Here is a 19,061-nt window from a genome sequence, read left to right on the forward strand (position 1 = left end):
GGAAGAGGAGGAGGAAGAGCTTGCAGTGGAGTGGAGATTCCTATCCCTCTGGGAAGGAAACTACAGAGCCAGAAAAGTGTGATGAGGCGCTGGGATGCAGTGTAGATGCGACCACCCGGATTTCATTCTCCCAGCGGTGGGCACACCATGTGATGTGTTCTTTTCTTTGTGCCCAAAGAAAAGTTTGTGTGTTTGAGAGCCAGCAATTGCTTCACTTATCCTTGGAGAGTAATTTCAAAACCTTTAGGATATTTGGCTTTGGGTCTTTTAAGAAGCCATTTACTTGCAGAAAATGTGAGCACTGTGTTTGCATGTGTGGTTTTAAAATGTGCCATACACGGGCCTGCTTCTCTCTGAGAAATGCTTTGTTTGACTACTGAGTTTAAAGAGTTGCTGATATGTGTTTACACTTCACTCCAAACTCAGCTTGCAAGTCTTTCACCTGAGGAGTTTACAGTTTGTTCTGTTCATTTCAGAACTAAAGATTTAAATCTTTTTAATCTGGTTATCCATGGCACAGGCCAGACTTAGGGAGAGAGAATTATTTCCTCAACTCTTTGAGGGTAGATAAGTCCACTCAGCCTCCTGGCTTGGGCCCTGCAGCCTGGTGAGTTTGTCTTCTAGTGAATTCCAGAGTTAGTGCCAGTTGTGTTGTGTGTCTTGTTGAACCTTGGTGGAGGAATAAGTCTACCTGCCTGCCCAGAGCCATTGGTAGACAGTGACTTTATGCTCTCTGCTGGGACCTGATTCTGCTTCACTCAGCCTCCCTAGCAGCATCTTGGCATTGAGCAGAGACTCCATGTTTGATGATTCTGCTGGCAGCATGCCCTGAGCTCTCAGAGTTAGCATGCTACAGGCTGCCCAGATGCCCCATGGCAGAAGTCATCCTCTGCTGCTAATGCTTGCTCTCAGGAAGTTGGTTGTTCAAGTCTTACCCTGTGTTTGGAGCTAGGGTTTGAAGGAAGTAGGCACTGATCTGTATTGATGAGTTTTCCAATTCTCTCCCCTTCTAGGTAATCCTAACTAATATTCAGAACAGAAGCCCTAAGCCTGGCCCTGCTCCCCACGATCAAGAACTAGGTTTTTTCCTAGAAACAGGACTTCAGAGAGCCCATGTCCTCTATTTCAAAAATGGGTAAGCTTTCTTTGTTGTTGTTGCTTTAAATTCACTTCCTAAGAAGGAAAATAGTCCTTTAATATGCCGTCTCTGGCTCAGCTGTTAGAACAAGGCAGTTTTAAATATGAGTTACAGAACTAGGGAGATGGCTCAGCCGGTAAAGTGCTTGCCCCACAAGCCGGAGAACCCAAATCTACATACAAACCAGGCACGACAGACTTGACTGCACCCCCAGTGCTGGGGAGTGAGGCAAGTATATGCCAGGGGCTAGCTGGACAGCTGGTCCAGCCACACACATACTCGAGCATGTGCGCACGCATGTGTGTGTGCGCGCGCGCGTGCGCGCGCACACACACACACACACACACAGAGTTTTCTATAATTGGAATGTTTTATAAAAAGAATGAACATTAGTTCTTTTTGTGTCCTCTCTTGACTTCCTGTGAAGTTTGAAGTGGGAGAGGAGGGAGGAGGACATGTGGGTGAACTCCAAGACAGGGCAGTGGCCCTGCTAGAGCCATGTCTGGGACGCCCTTTTTCCATATGAATGACACAGCTGCTCTACTTTGTCAAGGGAACCCCAGCACCCAGAATCCCTTTCAATAACTGAACAGTTCAGAAAACTGAATTTTCCAAGCCCAAGAGTTTATGCACATGGGCATGACTATTAGGGTCCTTTCTCCTCAGCCTGCCTCTGGGGGTTAGGAGAAGGGTTGGGGAGCATGGGCGGCTAGGCGGCTCTCTAAGGCACTGCCGTCTGCTTTCCTGTCTTGTTCTTGGGAGAAGTGTGCTGATTCTGTTCCACGTCATTTCAGTTGTCCTTGTTTTGACATTGTGCTGCAGGATAGATGTGCATGCAGACCAACAGTAGGTATCTGGTTTCTCTGTAGTCCTCCTAGGCTTTGCATGGGAGCTCTAGAGCCTGTCCCCTTCCCCTAGGGGCAGTAGTCCAGTAGTGCTTTGAATGACAGAAGGGACACAAGTTCCCACCTCTGACACAGTGAACATTGGAGCTGCTGTCTCTTCATCCTCAAGAGCTTTAAACCTTGAAGTGTAGCTCTCAGAAGGGGTAGCTCGCTGCTACACGCACCTATTTTGTGTTTGTTGATACAATGAATTCTTGATCCCAAATCTTATTAAACTCTTTGAGAAGAAAGGCCCACTTTGCTCCAACGTTCACTGGTTCAGCTCGGCATGGCCCACCACAGACCACAACAACATCCCAAGCTTTGGGTCGCTGGGGGCTTTGGCATAAAGAGGCTCTCCCATCTGATCTCATCTGCACTGGCTGAGATCTGAGCAATGGCGCATGTCACTACCCTGACCATTGTCTCTGCTTCTGTAAATGGAGGGGGCGGAAGGAGGCAGGGGTGTTTTTCTAGCCATCTCTTCATTTCCCTCTTCACAATACATGGTGCCCGTCACAGAGAGGCCCCAGCCCTTGCCTTCTCTGTGTAGCCTGCGGGGGTGGGGGTGCTGATACGGAAATCTAGAGGGAGAAATCACTTCCCTTGGGGATCCCAGGGGCCCAGTCAGTACCTCCTACAGGAAACACCTCTGTGAGAGTGACCATCGTGAGCTGGACAGATCATTTCGATTGGTGAAGCCTGTTTTGCGGGAGATGGGTTGGAAGCAGAACTGTTGGGCTCAGATGTCATCCTCAGGAACGCTGGCCACCCACTGGGTTCAGCTAGAATGTAATTAGGACAGGTTTGCGTGGGGTACATACTGTGGATTGCTTTCTGACTCACGGGAAGTGCCCTTTGACAGCCCCTGGGCCTGCTTACCTTTGAAGCCTTTCTTCCTTTCCTCTTTCCTTATGCTCTTATGCTGCTCTGTCCTCTACAGACCAGGGGCTCCAGGATTCCTCCCATCTGCAGGGCTCCGAGTCTGGGCTTGGCCACACTTGTGGGAGCTACTAAGTTTGTGGAGGTGGGAGTCCATGTTGAGGCCTCAAAAGGTTTTCAGACATTCCAAGTGCCCTAGGGTGCCTGACTCAGATTGGTGGGTTTCTCAGGGTCCTGGGGTCACTCAGAGGGGATCAGCTGTCACTGGACATAGCACAGCATGGAGGAGCCGCTAGCTTACGCTGCAGGGCTTCCCGCAGTCTGTCTTTTGGTGTACTGCTTTTTATCAGTTATCTATTTCTTTTTTCTGTATGGATGAACAGAGCAATTTTCAGTGGTAAGAAAATACAGTATACATGAGTTTGGTAATAAGAGGTAAGAAGGGATAAAACATCTTAGAAACATACTCACATCCATACTTAGCATGTGGGTTATTCTTACATACTTGCAAATTACAGGAATGAATCTTGCTTTTGTAACTCCCCATCTTTGCAGGAGTCACTACCAAACTAGTGGCCTTGAGTATCTTCTGGAGATCCTGAGGCCTGGATCTGCTCCTGGCCCTATGATGTCTAATGCTGCCCAACTGCCTTGACTTTGTTCACTGGTCCTCACACCGCTGTTCCACTTACCTCCACTGTCACCCTGTGACCCTCTTTCCTCCTTCCCCGTCCTTTTTCTTCCCCTTCCTTCCCCCTGGTCACCTTCCAGGCCTCTATCACTTCCAGCCTTCATGTCCCAGGGTTCAACTGGGTTTAACCCCATCAAAACATCACTTGCTTGCCCGCCCGCCTGTCTATTTCAGCTGACTTAGCAGCTAAAAGTGTGAGGAGATTTAGGCTAAGTCTGTTGAAGTGATGACTCATAGAGAAGCGGGCATCTTTTGGTTGCTGAACTCCACAGGTCCGGGCTTGGAGCTGGCCATTCATCTGCAATGGCTGTTCTAGGCAGGTCACTTCTCACTGACAGCGCTATTGGTGTTTCTGGGGAAGCAGCTAGGGCTACTCCGTGGGAGAGCAGAGTCCTCACTAGACACCACAGCCAGTGACAGAGAATGGTCTCATCCTGTCAGCCTTTCTAGGAGGAGAGAACTATTTCTCCCCTGCTTGAGTAACTACACAGAGCTAGAATCATTGAGAACGTGGCTTGGCGGGCAGTGGGGTGGAGCGCCAGTCCTTCGCTACGTTTTGCTTCAGGGTATTCAACCATCTGTTGTAAACCCAGAGCAGCAAAGGGCATTTTGGGTAACTTTGCTTTTGTTTGTTAGCCGTGTCTGGTGAGCTGGGTGCCCCCCCCCCCTTCTGAGTTGGTCTTAAGCAGGGAGGGTTGAGGTGAAAAGGCCTGTTAGACCGCACCATCGGCTAAGGTGCAGCAGTCTGCATGGGAGGCCCTACTCCAGGAAAGCAGCATGGATGAGGCAGATTTAGGGCTCCCTTGAGGTGCTTACAAGTTACGCAAGAGCTTTGGGAGTTCTGTTGTTAGAGGAAACAAACAGACCATTCATCTCTGTTAAGCGCGGGCTTCAGAACGGTCCAATGTTCTCACATAATCTTGTTGACCTTTGCAAAGTATTTAGCTCAGTTGAGTGTCGCCTAGACATAGACGGCAGAAAAAGGGGCACCAAGGCTATACGGGGTGGGGATAAGGAGAGAATCGGATTAGGAAAAAGGGAAATCAGAAGTTTGGTTTTGAACCTGCTCTGTTTGATATGCACCTGCCCTCCTGCTCTGACACCAGGCATAACTCTCCCCAACCAGACTGTAATATCCATTCCAAGTAGGTGCCCTCTTCTCTGAAAGCATGGACTTTTTGCCCTGAAAATTAGAGACTTCCAAAGCACTATAGATATAACTATTTATGTACTAAAAGGAACCATCTGTTTTGTTTAAATGTGGCCTTGGGTCAACTTCATCCCTCATGCCATCAAAACTTGATTACGGAAACAAAAATCCTTATCAATTTTAATTGTGAAACTCCAGATCCACTCTTCTTTGTGATGTAATATGGCCACAGGTACTTGCTTTCAGTTCTTCACAAATACTCACACTTAACTGCAAGTGTGGCTGAATACTCTTCCTCTAGAAAGTGCTATTAGTGCTGCCCAAACTGGGGACAGCCATGCTGGTCTGTCCTTGGCTCTAGCAGGACAGCGTAGGCCACCATAGGCTTCCAGGGTAGGGAGGGCCTGAGCTAGCTGGCAATTTAATCGCATCTCATAAAGATTCTGTCCAGGGCTGGTCTGCCCAGCAGTACACTGCCTCCTGTCTGTCATTAAGCAACAAGAATTGCTTGGAAGGTGAACTGCTATAGGATGTGTGTAGGGTGTTTTTAGTTTTAATAGGGCATGGGCTCTCTCTCTCTCTCTCTCTCTCTCTCTCTCTCTCTCTCTCTCTCTCTCTCTCTCTCTGTGTGTGTGTGTGTGTATGTGTGTGTGTGTTTTAGTTTTAAGAGAGCAGTGGGCTGTGTGTACACGTATGTATGTTGGGGGTGTGCTTGTTCATTCACTTACTTATTCATCCAGATAGCAAATGGTCCCTGTGGAATTTTTATTCCATGAAGAAAATAAATACGTACTTTGTTGCTGTTATAAAACACCATGACAAAAGGCAGCTTAAGGAAGACTTTATTTTGGCTTTCTGTTCCAGAGAGCTAGAGTCCTTAATGCTCAGGAAGCCATGGTGGCAAGAACAGGAAGCTGAGAAATCATATCTCGGCCACACACAGGAAGTAGAGAGTGCAAGCAGGAAGTTGGATGAGGCTATAATCCCTCAAAAGCCACCTCTAGTGACATACTTCCTCAGGCATTGTGGTATCTCCTACAGGCCCCATAACTCCCCAAATGGTGCTACCGGTGGGGCCCTACGTGTTCAGGTACACGAGTCTGTGGACGACATTCTCACTTACAGTGCCACAAGCTGTCCTGGACTCCAGCAAAGGGAATGTTTTCTGGGAGCTTTGATCTTTGGCTCTCTACCTTGTCTCTGAGCTTGAGGATGTTGATGATAATGCTGGCATTGGTTTTTTGGTTTTGGTAGTATTTTTTTCCCAAGACAGGGTTTCTCTGTGTAGCCTTGGCTGTCGTGGACTCCCTTTATAGACCAGGCTGGTCTCGAACTCACAGAGATCACCTGCATCTACCTCCCTGAGTTCTGGGATTACAGGCGTGCCCTATAGGCTGGCATGGTGGCGTTGTTATAATGCCTTACGCAGGCCCTGATTGGCACCTTTTCTTTCTGCACTGTGTGGACTTCCCAAGGTGGGAAAGGTTTTCCATGGCTTTAGTGCCTTAGGCATTTGCTCCCACAGCTTCCCACACCCTAATTTTTTGAAGCCTTTAAACATGTAGTTGAACCTCATGGGATTGAAGCTGGACATAGAGGCACACAACATTTAGCGTGGCCTTTGTAGCCATGTCTCAAGAGTAGACCTTTGAAGTGATGACGTAAGTGTGGTGGGAAAGAGGAAGTCACAACCTGTTTGGACGGAAGCCAAGCATTGCCCCCTTTGAGCCTGCCCGGCTGTAGGACGCTGTCTTGGTAATTTAGTAACATGTGCAGAGTGGGCTTCACTGCTCCAGCTCATGTCTAAAATAAAGCTCTTAAGCCTGCATTCTGCCTTCCCAAGCTCAGGTGTCATGGACACTAGGAGTTTATAAAGAGTCTAGAGGCCCCAGTCTTCTCCAGAGATAGCTCCTTTTTCTTTCTTTCTTTCTTTCTTTCTTTCTTTCTTTCTTTCTTTCTTTCTCTCTCTCTCTCTCTCTCTCTCTCTCTCTCTCTCTCTCTCTCTATCTCTCCCCCCTCCCTCCCTCCCTCCTTCTCTCTGTCTCTCTGTCTCTTTTTTTGTTTGTATTGTTATTTTCAATCCATTCTTGCTTTGCAGACATACTTTTAGCCAACACTTAAAATTGTAGAAACAAATGCTGAGCTAGGGCCCAGAAGAGGACACAGCATCATTTATGACTTTTCTTAGGTATTACTAGAACTTTCTGTCAAAAGAAGAGGAGCGATTGTCCACTGGCTCACAGGTACCTGCATTTTTGTTGATATGACAGTGGCTTTGCAGATGACCCTACCAAGAAGGAGGCTTGTGTCTCTGTTCCCCTGCAAAACCTGCATCCAGTGAGAAGACGTGAGGACTGATGGAGAAATACTCTCAACTGACACTTGTCTTTTCACCTTCCTCTCTATTTTAGGCTTACATTTTCAGTTGCCATACACAGTGCTTTTGGTAGTTCTCTGAGTTGGCAGGAACACACCGTACCTTTCTTCTTGATCTTTTTCCTTCTGCCTTCCTTTGGCTCATTTGTAGCCTCGCTGTCTCCAAGTAGCTGGTTAATGGGCTCTAGGAGCTGGTTACTTTGAACCTTGAAATTACCTCACTGACTACAGTCTCCAATCCTACTCCTAGCCCCAGGCAACTGCAGATGTTCTATCTCTATAGCTTTTCTTTTAGTAGAAATTTTATGTTAATGTAATCACACATATGGTACCCCACTTCTTTCAATATGGTTTTGAAATTCACCTGTGTTGTAACATGTATCAGAAGGGCATTCCTGTGTGTGTGTGTGTGTGTGTGTGTGTGTGTGTGTGTGTGTGTGTGAGATATGCCCATATATTTGTGCATGCCTGTGTGTGCATGTTCATGTGTGTACTTGTATGAATGGGCTTGTACGTGTACATGTGTGGGCATACGAGTGGAGGTCAGAGGACAGCCTTGTGTACTATTCCTCAGGTCTCTCAGTGGCCTGGAGCCTCACCGTGGAGGCTAGGCTATGCTGCCTGGCCGGCGAGCTTCTAGGGGTCTGCCCGTCTCTTTCTCCCATCTGTCCATTGTTGGGTTACAGTTGAGTGCCACTGTGCCTGGCTTGTTGCATGGTTTGGGGGGATCTGAACTCTCACTTGTGAAGCAAGCACTCTACCAACTGAGCCATCTCCCAGCCCTCGGACACAAATGCTCATTCCATTGTATTGTGAGCTACTTGTCACTGAGCCATTCACCAACTGAAGGGCATTCAGACTGTTGCCATTTGTGGGCCACTATAGAAAATACTACCATGAACATTCGTGTACAAACCTTGAAGAATTTATTCATTCCTTGTGCTGATTCCTAGGTAAAGAATTGGTTAAGTTGTTTAGCTTCTTAGGAAATGGATCAACACTTCCAAAGCGGTAATTCTATTTTACATTTCCGCCAGCAGTTAATGAGGGTTCCAGATTTTTTATATTCTCTTTAACACTTGATCCTGTCAGATCTTTTAATTAGAGCCATTGTGATAAGTTTGTCATATCGCTCCTTTTAGTGTGTGTAATGACACCAGCAGCGTTCATGTGCTTGTTAGCTACCTCCTCGTCTTCCGCAGTGAAGCATCCATTCAGAGGTGAAGTGTCGAGATAGAGCTTTCGCTCTGTTTTCCACTGGGTTTTCTTACTGAATGCTGAGAATTCGTTACACATCTGGATATCAGATAGACATTTGTGAGTGTGTTTGCTTATGATTTATACTTCATTTCAGTGGTGTCAGGTAAAGACAGAAAGTTTTTCATTTTGATGAAGTTCAATTTATCATTTTTATTTTATAGATAATTCTTTTAATATTATGTTCACAATAAAACCTAAAGTTTAGAGTAACAGATGTTCCAATCTCAGGGCTCTCCAATTAGAATGGCTTTGATTTTTCTAAAAAATGTTTTATAGAAACTTGGACCCTGCAGCATGTGTCTGTATTTCCAGCCCTGGGGAGGTGGACACACAGGATCCCTGGGACTTGCTGGCCGGCCAGTCTAGCCAGTTTAGTCAATGAGTTTAAGTGAGAGACGCTGTCTTAAAAAATAAAATAGAGGAGTAGAGAGGTGGCTCTGTGGTTGAGAGCTCTTGCTGTTCTTCCAGAGCACTGGGATTCAGTTCCCAACATCCACATCAGCAGCTCACAACTGTCTGCAACTCCAGCTTTAAGTAACCTGACACCATCTTCTGGCTTCCACAGGCCCCAGAACACATATAGCAACTTACACAAACACCACATATAGTTAAAAATCTTTTAAGCAGCTGGAGAGCCATTGAGGAAGGCACTCAGCATTGGCCTGTCTTCCACATTTACTTACATACACACGCGCGTGCGCGCATACACACCAAATAATTTTCTAAATATACTTTATAAGTGGCTGGGGAGGCAACTTAATTAATGTACCTGCAAGGAGTTGGATGCCCAGAACCCATATTTAAAATCCAGACGTGATGGTGTGTGTTTGCTGTGTGTTGGGGAGGTGGAGGCAGGTGGATCCCTGGAACTTGCTGAACAGCCAACCTGGCTGAATCTGCAAGGGCAGGTCAAAGTGAAGACTTTGTCTCAAAAAAGTAAGGTGTGACAGCTTCTGAGAAGCAGCAGTGCGTGTCCTCTGGCTTCTGTGTCTGTGGAGCCTCTCAGAGAACAGCTGTTGTCTTTGTCTCTCTTACCTCTGGCTTGAAGTCTGTCTTATCTAATATTAATAAAGCTGTTCCACTTCTCTTACAGTTACAGTTTATATTGCTGTGTTGCTTTCCGTCCTTTCAGCCTGTCTGTTTCTTTGAATGAAATCATCTCAGCGTATCTCTAACATGTAGCATATTTGATGTTGCTTTTTTCATTCCATAAACTCATTTGCTTTTTCAATGAAGTATTTACATTCATCTGATGTAACTATAGAAATGTTGGTTTTACACTGACTCCTTTGTTCTTTGTCTCTATATGTCTTGTGGGAGGTCTTTCTTCTTTGTTTTGTTTTGTTTGTTTGTTTACTCACTATGTTGACCAAGATGACTTCAAACTCACGATCCTTTTGCCCTGCTGCTTGGATGCTAGGACTACAGGTATGTACCACATGCCTGGCTCCTTTGTTAGGTTTTTAACTTAAAAAAAAAATCCTTGCTGAGCACCGTGGTGCACACCTGTAATTCAAGCACTCGGGGAGGCAGAGGCAGGCAAATCTCTGTGAGTTTGAGACCAGCCTGGTCTACAAATGAGACCAGGACAGCCAAGGTAACACAGAGAAACCCTGCCTCAAAAACCAAAACCAACCAACCAAAAACAAAACAACTCTAAGGATTATAATATGCATATTAATTATCACAGTATTTCTTTTTTATGTTAGTTACATTTATGTGTGTGTGTGTGTGTGTGTGTGTGTGTGTGTGTGTGTGTGTGTGTGTGTTCATTCAGAGGACAACTTCTGAGAGTTGGTTGTCATGTGAGGTCCCAGATAACCAACTCAGGCTGTCAGGCTTGGTGGCAAGTCCCCTGATCTGCTAAGCCATCTCACCATGCAAATTCCATATTAATAATGACTTGATTTACTCCAGCAGAGTTTCATCTTCTTCTTTAAAAAAAATTAGTTTTTCAGATTTTCTTGTATGTGTATGGATGTTTAGCCTGCATGTGTCTGTACACCATGTGCAGACAGAGCCCACAGAGGCCAGAAGAGGGTGTCATATGCCCTGAGCCTGGGGTTACAGAGATTCTGAACAACCGTGTGAATGCTGGAAATCAAACCTGGGTCCTCTGGAAGAGGAGCCGACCCCTAACTTCTGAGCATCTCCCTTCTCCTTAACATTGTTAATGTTTTTATGTTACAAACATGGCAGTGCAGTATACTAGTGTTTCATTATGGTCTCTTTAAAGTAGAAATTTAAGACATAATTAAGGAAATGATGTAGTCTTTTATATTTACCCACATACTGACATTTAGCTGATGTTATTAGTTTATTCCTGGTGATTCTTATTACCATCTGGTGACATTTCTTTAAATTTTTATATTGGGCAGGTCTGTACGTTGTGAATTCTGTCACTTTTAGGTTTTTTTCTGAGAATGGCTTTATTCTGTGTCAATTTTGGAAAATACTTTTACTGGACATAGAAGTCTTGGTTGGAAGTTGAGGGGTTTTTGTTTGTTTGTTTGTTTTGTTTCTTTTCAGCACTTTGAGTATGTCTTCTCCAGTGTCTGATAAGAGTCCCCTTATGCAGGAGCAATTGTTTAGGTGCTGTGGCTTTAAAGACTTTGCCGTGTCTTGCCTTTATTTTGGGGTCTTTGTTTTGTATGTCGCTATTCAGTTTCCTTCCATCTCCATTCTGTACATTAAGGAATTTCTATTCATTTAGGTCAGTGCTTTATGCTGTCATCTGAAGGCTCCTGCTAAGCCTGCTTACAGTTTCTATTTACTAATAATTCAAGTTTGTTTAGCCATTTATTTATTTATAGACAAGGTCTCATGTAACTCAGGCTGGGCTTGAACTCAATTTTTCTGCTTTTCTCTCTTTAGTGTTTTTCATATTACATATATACATACATATATATACATACATACATATATACATACGTACACACACATATATAAATTTTTATTTTATTTTTCCTATGTTCTTTGGTATTTTACCTGCACGTATGTCTGTATGAGGCTGTTAGATCCTGGAACTGGAGCTACAGTTGGTGAGCTCTCATGTGGGTGCTGGAAATTGACCCCAGGTCCTTTGGAAGAGCAGTTAATGCTCTTAACTGCTGAGCCATCCCTCCAGCCTCTCTTTAGTGTTTCTTACAGCATTTGTACCACATTAGCTGTGTTTTAAATCTTTAAAAATCATTTCCAGGGCTGGAGAGATGGTTCAGTGGTTAAGAGCAGTCACAGTCACTGCTCGGGTTCAATTCCTAGCACCCATGCAGCAGCTCACAACTGTCTAACTCCAGTTCCAGATGGTCACACAGACAAACATACATGCAGGTGAAACATCAACACACATAAAAATAAAATAAAGAAAGAAAAAGGACACTGTCTCAAAAAAAAGTTTGAAAAATCATTTCCATAAATTCTTTGATCCTAAGTCCTATGTGGAAGTCTGCATGTTGGCCAGTTTGGAGTGAATTTATATTTTTTTCTAACTTGGTTATACTTGCTATTTTTTTGCATGTCTCATATCAAATACAGTATAATATAGGAATATGCATAGTACATAAATTAAAAAAGCAAAGATAATGCTGACATCATATGCAGAAAATAAATGTAATTTGAAAACTTTCTAGTAATCACAATTATTGTTAGCAGTATTGCTAGTCTGAATCTTTTTCAAGTAACATGGAATAAAGCAATTGGATAGTTACGGAATCTCTAATATTATCATCTCCTGTGTCCTTGAGAACTAGAGCTCTTAGCATACAGAGTAACATAGAAATATCCGAAGGAAAATCATAGCCATAAGTGTGAGTGATTGAGTTGAAAATGTCAGTAGGAAGTGAAGAGGTCTCTGAAAGGTATGGGTGACAAGAGCTGACCAGGGCGACAGATCAAGGGTACCCCCTGTGATAACACCCCCAAGTGATAAATTTACTTTTTGTGGCTTTCTGTTTGTATAGTTTATATAATAAAAGACTTTAAAAATAATAGAGTGGCCAAGTAAAGGTCGAACAGAACAGAATCCAGAGAGGGCAGGAGTGGGGCCAGGTTCCTGGGTCCAGCTCAGCTTGCTGAGCTATTACTGAACTCTACTTTCTCCTTGGAGCTCTCTTTCCCAAGCTTGTTGAGACATGAATTCCTGCCTGCCTTAGCAGGTGGGTGGGAAGCCACTGGGAAGGATGGATGGGTCATCTCAGCAACAGTGAAGGTGACCTTGGTAGTGACATTATCTCAGGATGTCTTCACTGGCCGTCTGCTTCTCTCCCAGCCTGTGGGGACCAACATGTGCCCAGAGGAGCGAGTCTATGTAACCGCTCTTGATGAAAGAGGGGCGTAAATGACAGCAGGTAATGGGCCTTTTCCTGACACCATCTTCTGGGCTAGCTATGAGCTCTGCCTGGGAAGAGTCAAATGAACAAAGCACTGTGTGGTAGAGAACATTCTTAGAAGCCTGTTCTGGTGATGTACATGCAGACTCACTTTTAACTAGTCAGCAGCGTCAGGTGCATCACCTGAGCCTGCCTCCTGAGCAGTGTTTCTGCCCTGAGGCTGAGACCAGCCAGCAGAACTCTCAGCTCTTCCTTGGTCTGCTAGCCTCAAGGCCCTGCCCAAACACTGTCTTCTCTGCTCTCCTGCCTCTGGGGTGAGCTTGGCCTTGGGTTGTGGAAATTAGCTGTGTTCTCCAGTTTGTCTGGTCTGTCAGCATGACAGGGCCATCTTTCAGCTTTCTAGGCACTGGAGATGTATGAGGCTTGGGTTCCATCTCAAACTTTCTGTTTATTGGCTCCTTGGCCATGGACATATTTCCTCATCTTCATGTGTAAAACTATACATGAGACAATTTTGATATAACATATAAGGGAAATCAGCTTTGATTTTGCAATGTTTATTTTTTATTCTTTGTTTGTTTGCTTTGGTTTTTCAAGACAGGTTTCTCAACATAGCCTTGGCTGTCCTGGACTTGCTTTGTAGACTATGCTGGTCTTGAACTCACAGAAATCTAGCCTGCCTCTGCCTCCCAAGTGCTGGGATCAAAGGCATGTGCCACCACCACACCTGGCTCATAATGCTTATTATTAAAGCAAACATCATAGCGCCAGCTTTTGGCTTTCCCCAATAAATGTTTACATGTGCAGTGGAGGGCCAGGTGGTAGGTGGTGGGAGCTGGCACATGATTGGGGGATCTGAGGATGATGTGTTTTGAGTAGCAAGTTAGAGCTTTGGGGTGCCTCCTTCTCCCCATTAGGGGAGGTACTTGTTCCTTTTCTCAGGTAAGGAAAAGCAAGATAGAGGTGATAGTGCCACTCTTCCTTCTCTGTGTTTATGTGGCATCTGGTTCTTTCCTCCAGTATTTCCGATGTCTCACATCCTATCCTCCTTTCCTGCCCTCCGCCTTCTCAGGACCACGCTCAACCTTGCCCTTTATTCCTCTCTAACTTTACATTATTAGCCTTTCCCGGGTCAGGCTAATATCTGGGACAGCTCACCGGGTGCTGGAGGATCCCACAGGCACTGTGCTTCCTCCGGCCACAGGATTCTGCTTCGTTCTTTCCCCAAGAGCGTTTTACTCACAATTTCATGTCAGCATCCCTCCTTTTCTGCTGGTTAGTAACTGGGTGCCTGTAGGTGCTTGTGGGTAGAGTTGGGCTAACGGCCCCAGGCCACCCTCAGGTTTCTACCACTTCCTGTCCAAGGCCCTGCCCTTCCCCCTCTGCTACTGCTCAAATCCCTAGGACCATTGAGGCTATGATTCCTCAAAATTTAAAGGCTTATGTGCCTCCAAATGTGCTCAGATTTCTGTTTCTCATTGTCTTAGCTTTGGAGTGTTGTACTGTGTTTGTCTGGAAATGCAGGTCCTCGTTTCCTCACTGAACAGTGCACCCTTGTCCTCGCACCTGAGCCTTGAGCGTTGAGTTCAGGTGGTTTACTCAGAAGGACTCTTCCATCTCCTTACCACGGCCGGAGCCCTGGGAGAACAGAATGGTGACACGTGCCTTTCCCTGCGACTTTGCTGCTCAGAACCCATGAGCATGTAGGACCCAGTAGTTAGAACATTTCTAACTTCCAGGTTGTCCTGCTTTTTCACTACCATTGTCTTCTAAAGTAAACCCTGAATTGGCTTGGTGCTCAGTGATGCTCTGTGTAAATTGACTGGGCCCACTTTACGGTGCAGACTGTAGGGGCCCAGCCTGTGTTCTCCAAACTGCAGGGGCCCAGCCTGTGTTCTCCAAACTGTAGGGGCCCAGCCTGTGTTCTCCAAACTGCAGGGGCCCAGCCTGTGTTCTCCAAACTGCAGGGGCCCAGCCTGTGTTCTCCAAACTGTAGGGCCCAGCCTGTGTTCTCCAAACTGTAGGGGCCCAGCCTGTGTTCTCCAAACTGTAGGGGCCCAGCCTGTGCTCGCCTTAGGTGGGTCTGAGCAGCGCTTGTCATGGTAGAGTAAATACAAAGCTCTGGACTCACCTCTGTTCTTTGTATCTTTGTATTGCAGACTTATAAAACTTGAAATTCTATTGCCAAGTCCAGTCTTTCTGGTTTGTCCTGGTCCTCCTTCGCTAGTTCAGAGCAGTCTCCAGATGTCTATGCTAAGATAGCATAGTAAAGATTCATGTTCTAAACACCCATGAGTCCCCTCGTTTTCAGTGTTAGAATTGTCTGGGCCTCACCTAATAGCCTTTGTGGGAAGCACTGCCCTTTCCCCCAGAGCACTAGTCGCTCAGGAGATGTCACCACCATTTCCTTGGATAATGAGCACAAAGACAAGAAAGTTTCTTATTCGCTTCATATGACATCATTTTAATTAATCATGCCTCTGTGTGTGCTTGTGTCCAGGCACGTATGGGCTATGGCTTTTACCTACTTACTCATCTCGTTGGCCTCAGCTGTTGTCTTTTTTTCATCATAGGCCAAGCCTGTGAACTAGGGTCTATGTGGGCTATTCATTACATTGTTGGCTTTCAGAAACCAGCAAAGGCAGTAAGCAAGTCAACCAGGGAAAGCCATTTTTTCTTCAGAATTAAATGATTCTATAGAAATAAATATTCTCCTATGTTATAAAGTGACTGGAAGGTAGGTTCTAGTATTCTTCCCTCCCTTGATGGTATAATTTTGAGCATGTCTTAGGGTTTTTCTGTGATTAAAAAAAAAAACCAGAATCTAGAGCCACTTAGGGAGGAAAGGGTTGATTCCACCTCATAGCTTTTAGTCCCCTCATCCAGGGAGTCAGGGTAGGAACTCAAAGCAGGAACCTGGAGGCAGGAGCTGGTGCAGAGACCATGGCTAAGTTCTGTCTACTGGCATACTCTTTGTGGCTTGCTCAGACTGCTTTCTTACAGCACTCAGGCCACCAGCGCAAGAGCTTCACTGTTCACAGCGACCTGGACCCGCCATCAATCACCAATCAAGAAGATGTTCCACGAGTTTGTCCCCAAGCCAGTCTGGTGGGGGCATTTTCTCAATTAGGTTTCCTCTTCCAATATGATTCTAGCTGCTCTTGACATAAGACTAGCTACCTTCGCAGATTATATCCTTAAGGATGGCTGGCATTTAAAAACACTTCCTCCATGTATTTAACTCACCTTTTGTTTTTAGAGCAAATCGGTGAGCTGTAAAGACAATAAGAGAACTGAGCTAGAGGCTCCTCTTTGTAGACGATTTAGACCCGTGAGGTTTGACTCGAGTCCTCACCATACTGTTTCATCTCTCACAGTTTACAGATAAATATAAGGATTCCTCAACAAATACATTGAGGGGCAGCTTCTCCTGTGATAGGTCCATATGGTTACTTTATTAGAAGTATTATTATTCTAAGGATATACACTAAGGAATCCAAGTATCTATTGGATTCTATTGGGCTTCTGGGGTCAAGTTTAAGCTCATTAAGGGGATGGTGAGATTGCTCAGTGGTTAAGCACAGTTACTGCTCTTGCAAAGCACCCAGGTTCAATTCCCAGCATCCACATCCAGAGATTCCAGGGCAGTCTTCGGACCATGTGGACACTAGGCGTGCATACAGTATACTTTCATACCCTCAGGCAAAACACTCATAAAACACAAACGCATAAATCCTTGAGAAAATTGTACATCATTAAGATTCAGTTATGTTCATGAGGGAGGTTTGTTTGTTGGCTCCTTGGTGAATTTCCTGTGGAGGCAGGTTTTGGTGAATGCTCATGTCCTTTGGCTGTGCCCATAGGCTGGAAGGAAGGAGGATTTAAGATAGGACCCATCTTTCTGTGCTTCCTGTTTGAGGAACAAGAGAGACTCAGGGTCTGCTGGTGTAAAGAAGAGCTTGGAGAAGCACGAGTCCTCACAGCTCTCTCTGGCTCTCGTAGCTGTTGGCCTACTTTTTTGTTATGGGCTTTCTTTTGCATGGCTTGCTGAATGGATTTCTTTATGTCCCCAGACCTGGCCCATGTAATATGAACTCCTAGAAGCTACCATCTGTGTCTTGCTTACTGTGTTCCTGTCACCTCACACCGCCTGTCCAGCTGACCAGTTATACACTTTACTTCACATTTGTCATAAGGAAGCCTCAGTTGGTGGAGTCATCCAGAAAATGTTGTTAAGCCTACTACAGCTCTCATTAGGTTTGAAATGAGACATCCAGAAGCCTGGCCTGCTTGTTCACATCCCATTTTGACATGGTTGTCACACCCTCCGCCGCTATATCTAGGCTGCAGCTGCCTTGCTCTGTAGAGTCCTTTGCTAACGAGGCCAAGGCTGTGGGTTTGATCCCTGGCCCCTGACTACACAAGCCATCTGTCTTCACAGATGCATGTCACTGGATCTGAGGCAAAGAGTGTGCTCAGAGGGAGAGGCTAGCTTTTGCTCTGGGGAACCCGAGTATCCTTTGGTATCAGGAAGCATGTAGTTTTTATTCCTGATCTGCATATCTTCTTCTGATGTCAGACATTTTCAGAATAGATGATACCAAGGGTCACAGACATAAAGGAGAAGCAAGATCCTCAAGGTGGGAGCTAAATGCTGTTGACCTTCAGAAGACATGTGGTACATTGTTGGGTTTCTGTCATTGTAAACGTTGACAGTGTCCACAGTGTGGGTGGGTGTATCTTGCTATGTGAGAATTTGCTTTAGCTAATCCCAGTAGTGACAAGAATTAACAGGGAAAGAGATTTCAGAGTGCAGGCTCCTGCTCACCCTTTGCTTTCCTGAGGGTATTCTGGCTCGCTAACCATCAGCTGGTGTCCTGCCAGCTCTGAGGCTGTTGAGACCAGGAGATGTGAGTTTAAAAACAAAAAACAAAAAACCAGCCTGTGCTCTCAATGTGTTCAGTTTATCTGGTGAACTAACATGTGGCAAGTGCTGGCTAGGCACATTTGCAGCTGTGGGGGGGCCCTAGGAAGCAACAACACCTGCCTCTTCAAGAGGACGCTAGGAAACTTCCAAGGGTAACCTTGGCTTTGGTCTTGAGAAATAGCTAAAAGTCTTGGACTCTAGAGACCAAGAGAAACATGTGGAGGCCCAAGATCAGTAGCGTTCCCTAAGCTGCCTGGAAGTTTTCCCTCCTGCAAACACTGGCACTCCCATTGTCCATACAGCTCTCTGAAACGCGCTAGCTATAGAATCCTGCCAGGTGTGTGCCGTGGTGTGGAGGAGAGCCTGCCTGGCCTCCGTGTTACCTGGAACATTGCCTAGGGTCTTAAGAGGGTTTGTCATTCCACTCTCTGCCAGCCTAACCTTAGTGAGGTAGAAGGCGCAGAGAGGCCAGGTAGAAAGCACATTTTCCATGGATCTGGTCATTTGGTTCCTGGTGGTGAAGCAGATACTTAGCCTGCTGCTGTTTGAGGAACTTGGGATATAGTAGTGAGCCAAACAGATCTGTGTCATGGAAGCACCTCTGTTCTTATATATGTGAAGCCACCCAAGCACCACAAGAAGGGGTGGCATCCCCTCTTACCAGAGCATCCTCGGGGACCTGCTGGACCTGGTAGGAAGCTGCTCATTGCTTGGTGAAACAAGCTACTGCTTACACAGCTCAGTGCCTGTAAGGAAGAGAGAAACTAGAAAAAGCCACACTGCTTCTTTGCTCAAGAGATCTATTGTATTGACTCATCCTATAATGATTTTTGCTTAGAATTTTTCAACCAGAGAAATTGAAATTGAGTTCACTCTGGAAGGGTTCCTCATCACCCACAGCGTTCTCCACATTGAGTGTGAAACTTCCCATTTGCATCCCAACTTTGAGTTTTTATGACAACTGAATTTACATTACTGTCCTGCGCCAAACTTGGAAGTCAGTAGATGATGTAGAAACAACCAGTGGAGCTGCAGAGATAACATAGGGGTTAAGAGCACTAGCAGCTCTTGCAGAGGACCTGGGTTCAGTGCTCAGGATTCACATGACAGCTTACCTTTGCAGGGTGTCTGGTTCCTTCTTCTGACGTCTGTGGGCACATCATGCATGCGGTGCACTTACATACACGCAGGCAAAACACTCACTCACGTAAAATACAGATAGATACATAGATACATAGATACGAAGATAGATATAAATGCATAATGAAGGAAAGAGCTTTCTTTTCCTACTCATCTCCCTAGAAGTGAAAGGATAAATTTTTTTTTAAAAAAAATGTTGACTTTGACATTGAATTAGGCCATCATTATCTGAAATGTCCTCAAGTCCTCTAGTCTCTCAGCCTTGGTTTCATGTTGTGAGGTGAT

The 19,061-nt window shown here is 45.4% G+C and overlaps 1 protein-coding gene across 4 annotated transcripts in view; it reads left to right on the forward strand.

Annotated features, from left to right (window-relative positions):
- TTC7B (tetratricopeptide repeat domain 7B) overlaps window positions 1–19,061 on the forward strand; it is a 204,657-nt gene that overhangs the window by 64,971 nt on the left and 120,625 nt on the right. For all 4 annotated transcript variants that reach the window (XM_084792571.1, XM_084792568.1, XM_084792569.1 and 1 more), the window contains one exon: window positions 1,014–1,135. In XM_084792571.1, coding sequence (XP_084648697.1) covers window positions 1,014–1,135 — 122 coding nt within the window. The remainder of the gene's footprint in view (window positions 1–1,013; window positions 1,136–19,061) is intronic.

This window comes from Acomys minous (assembly GCF_964271855.1).
Source record: "Acomys minous genome assembly, chromosome: 8".
Classification (NCBI taxonomy): Eukaryota; Metazoa; Chordata; class Mammalia; order Rodentia; family Muridae; genus Acomys; species Acomys minous.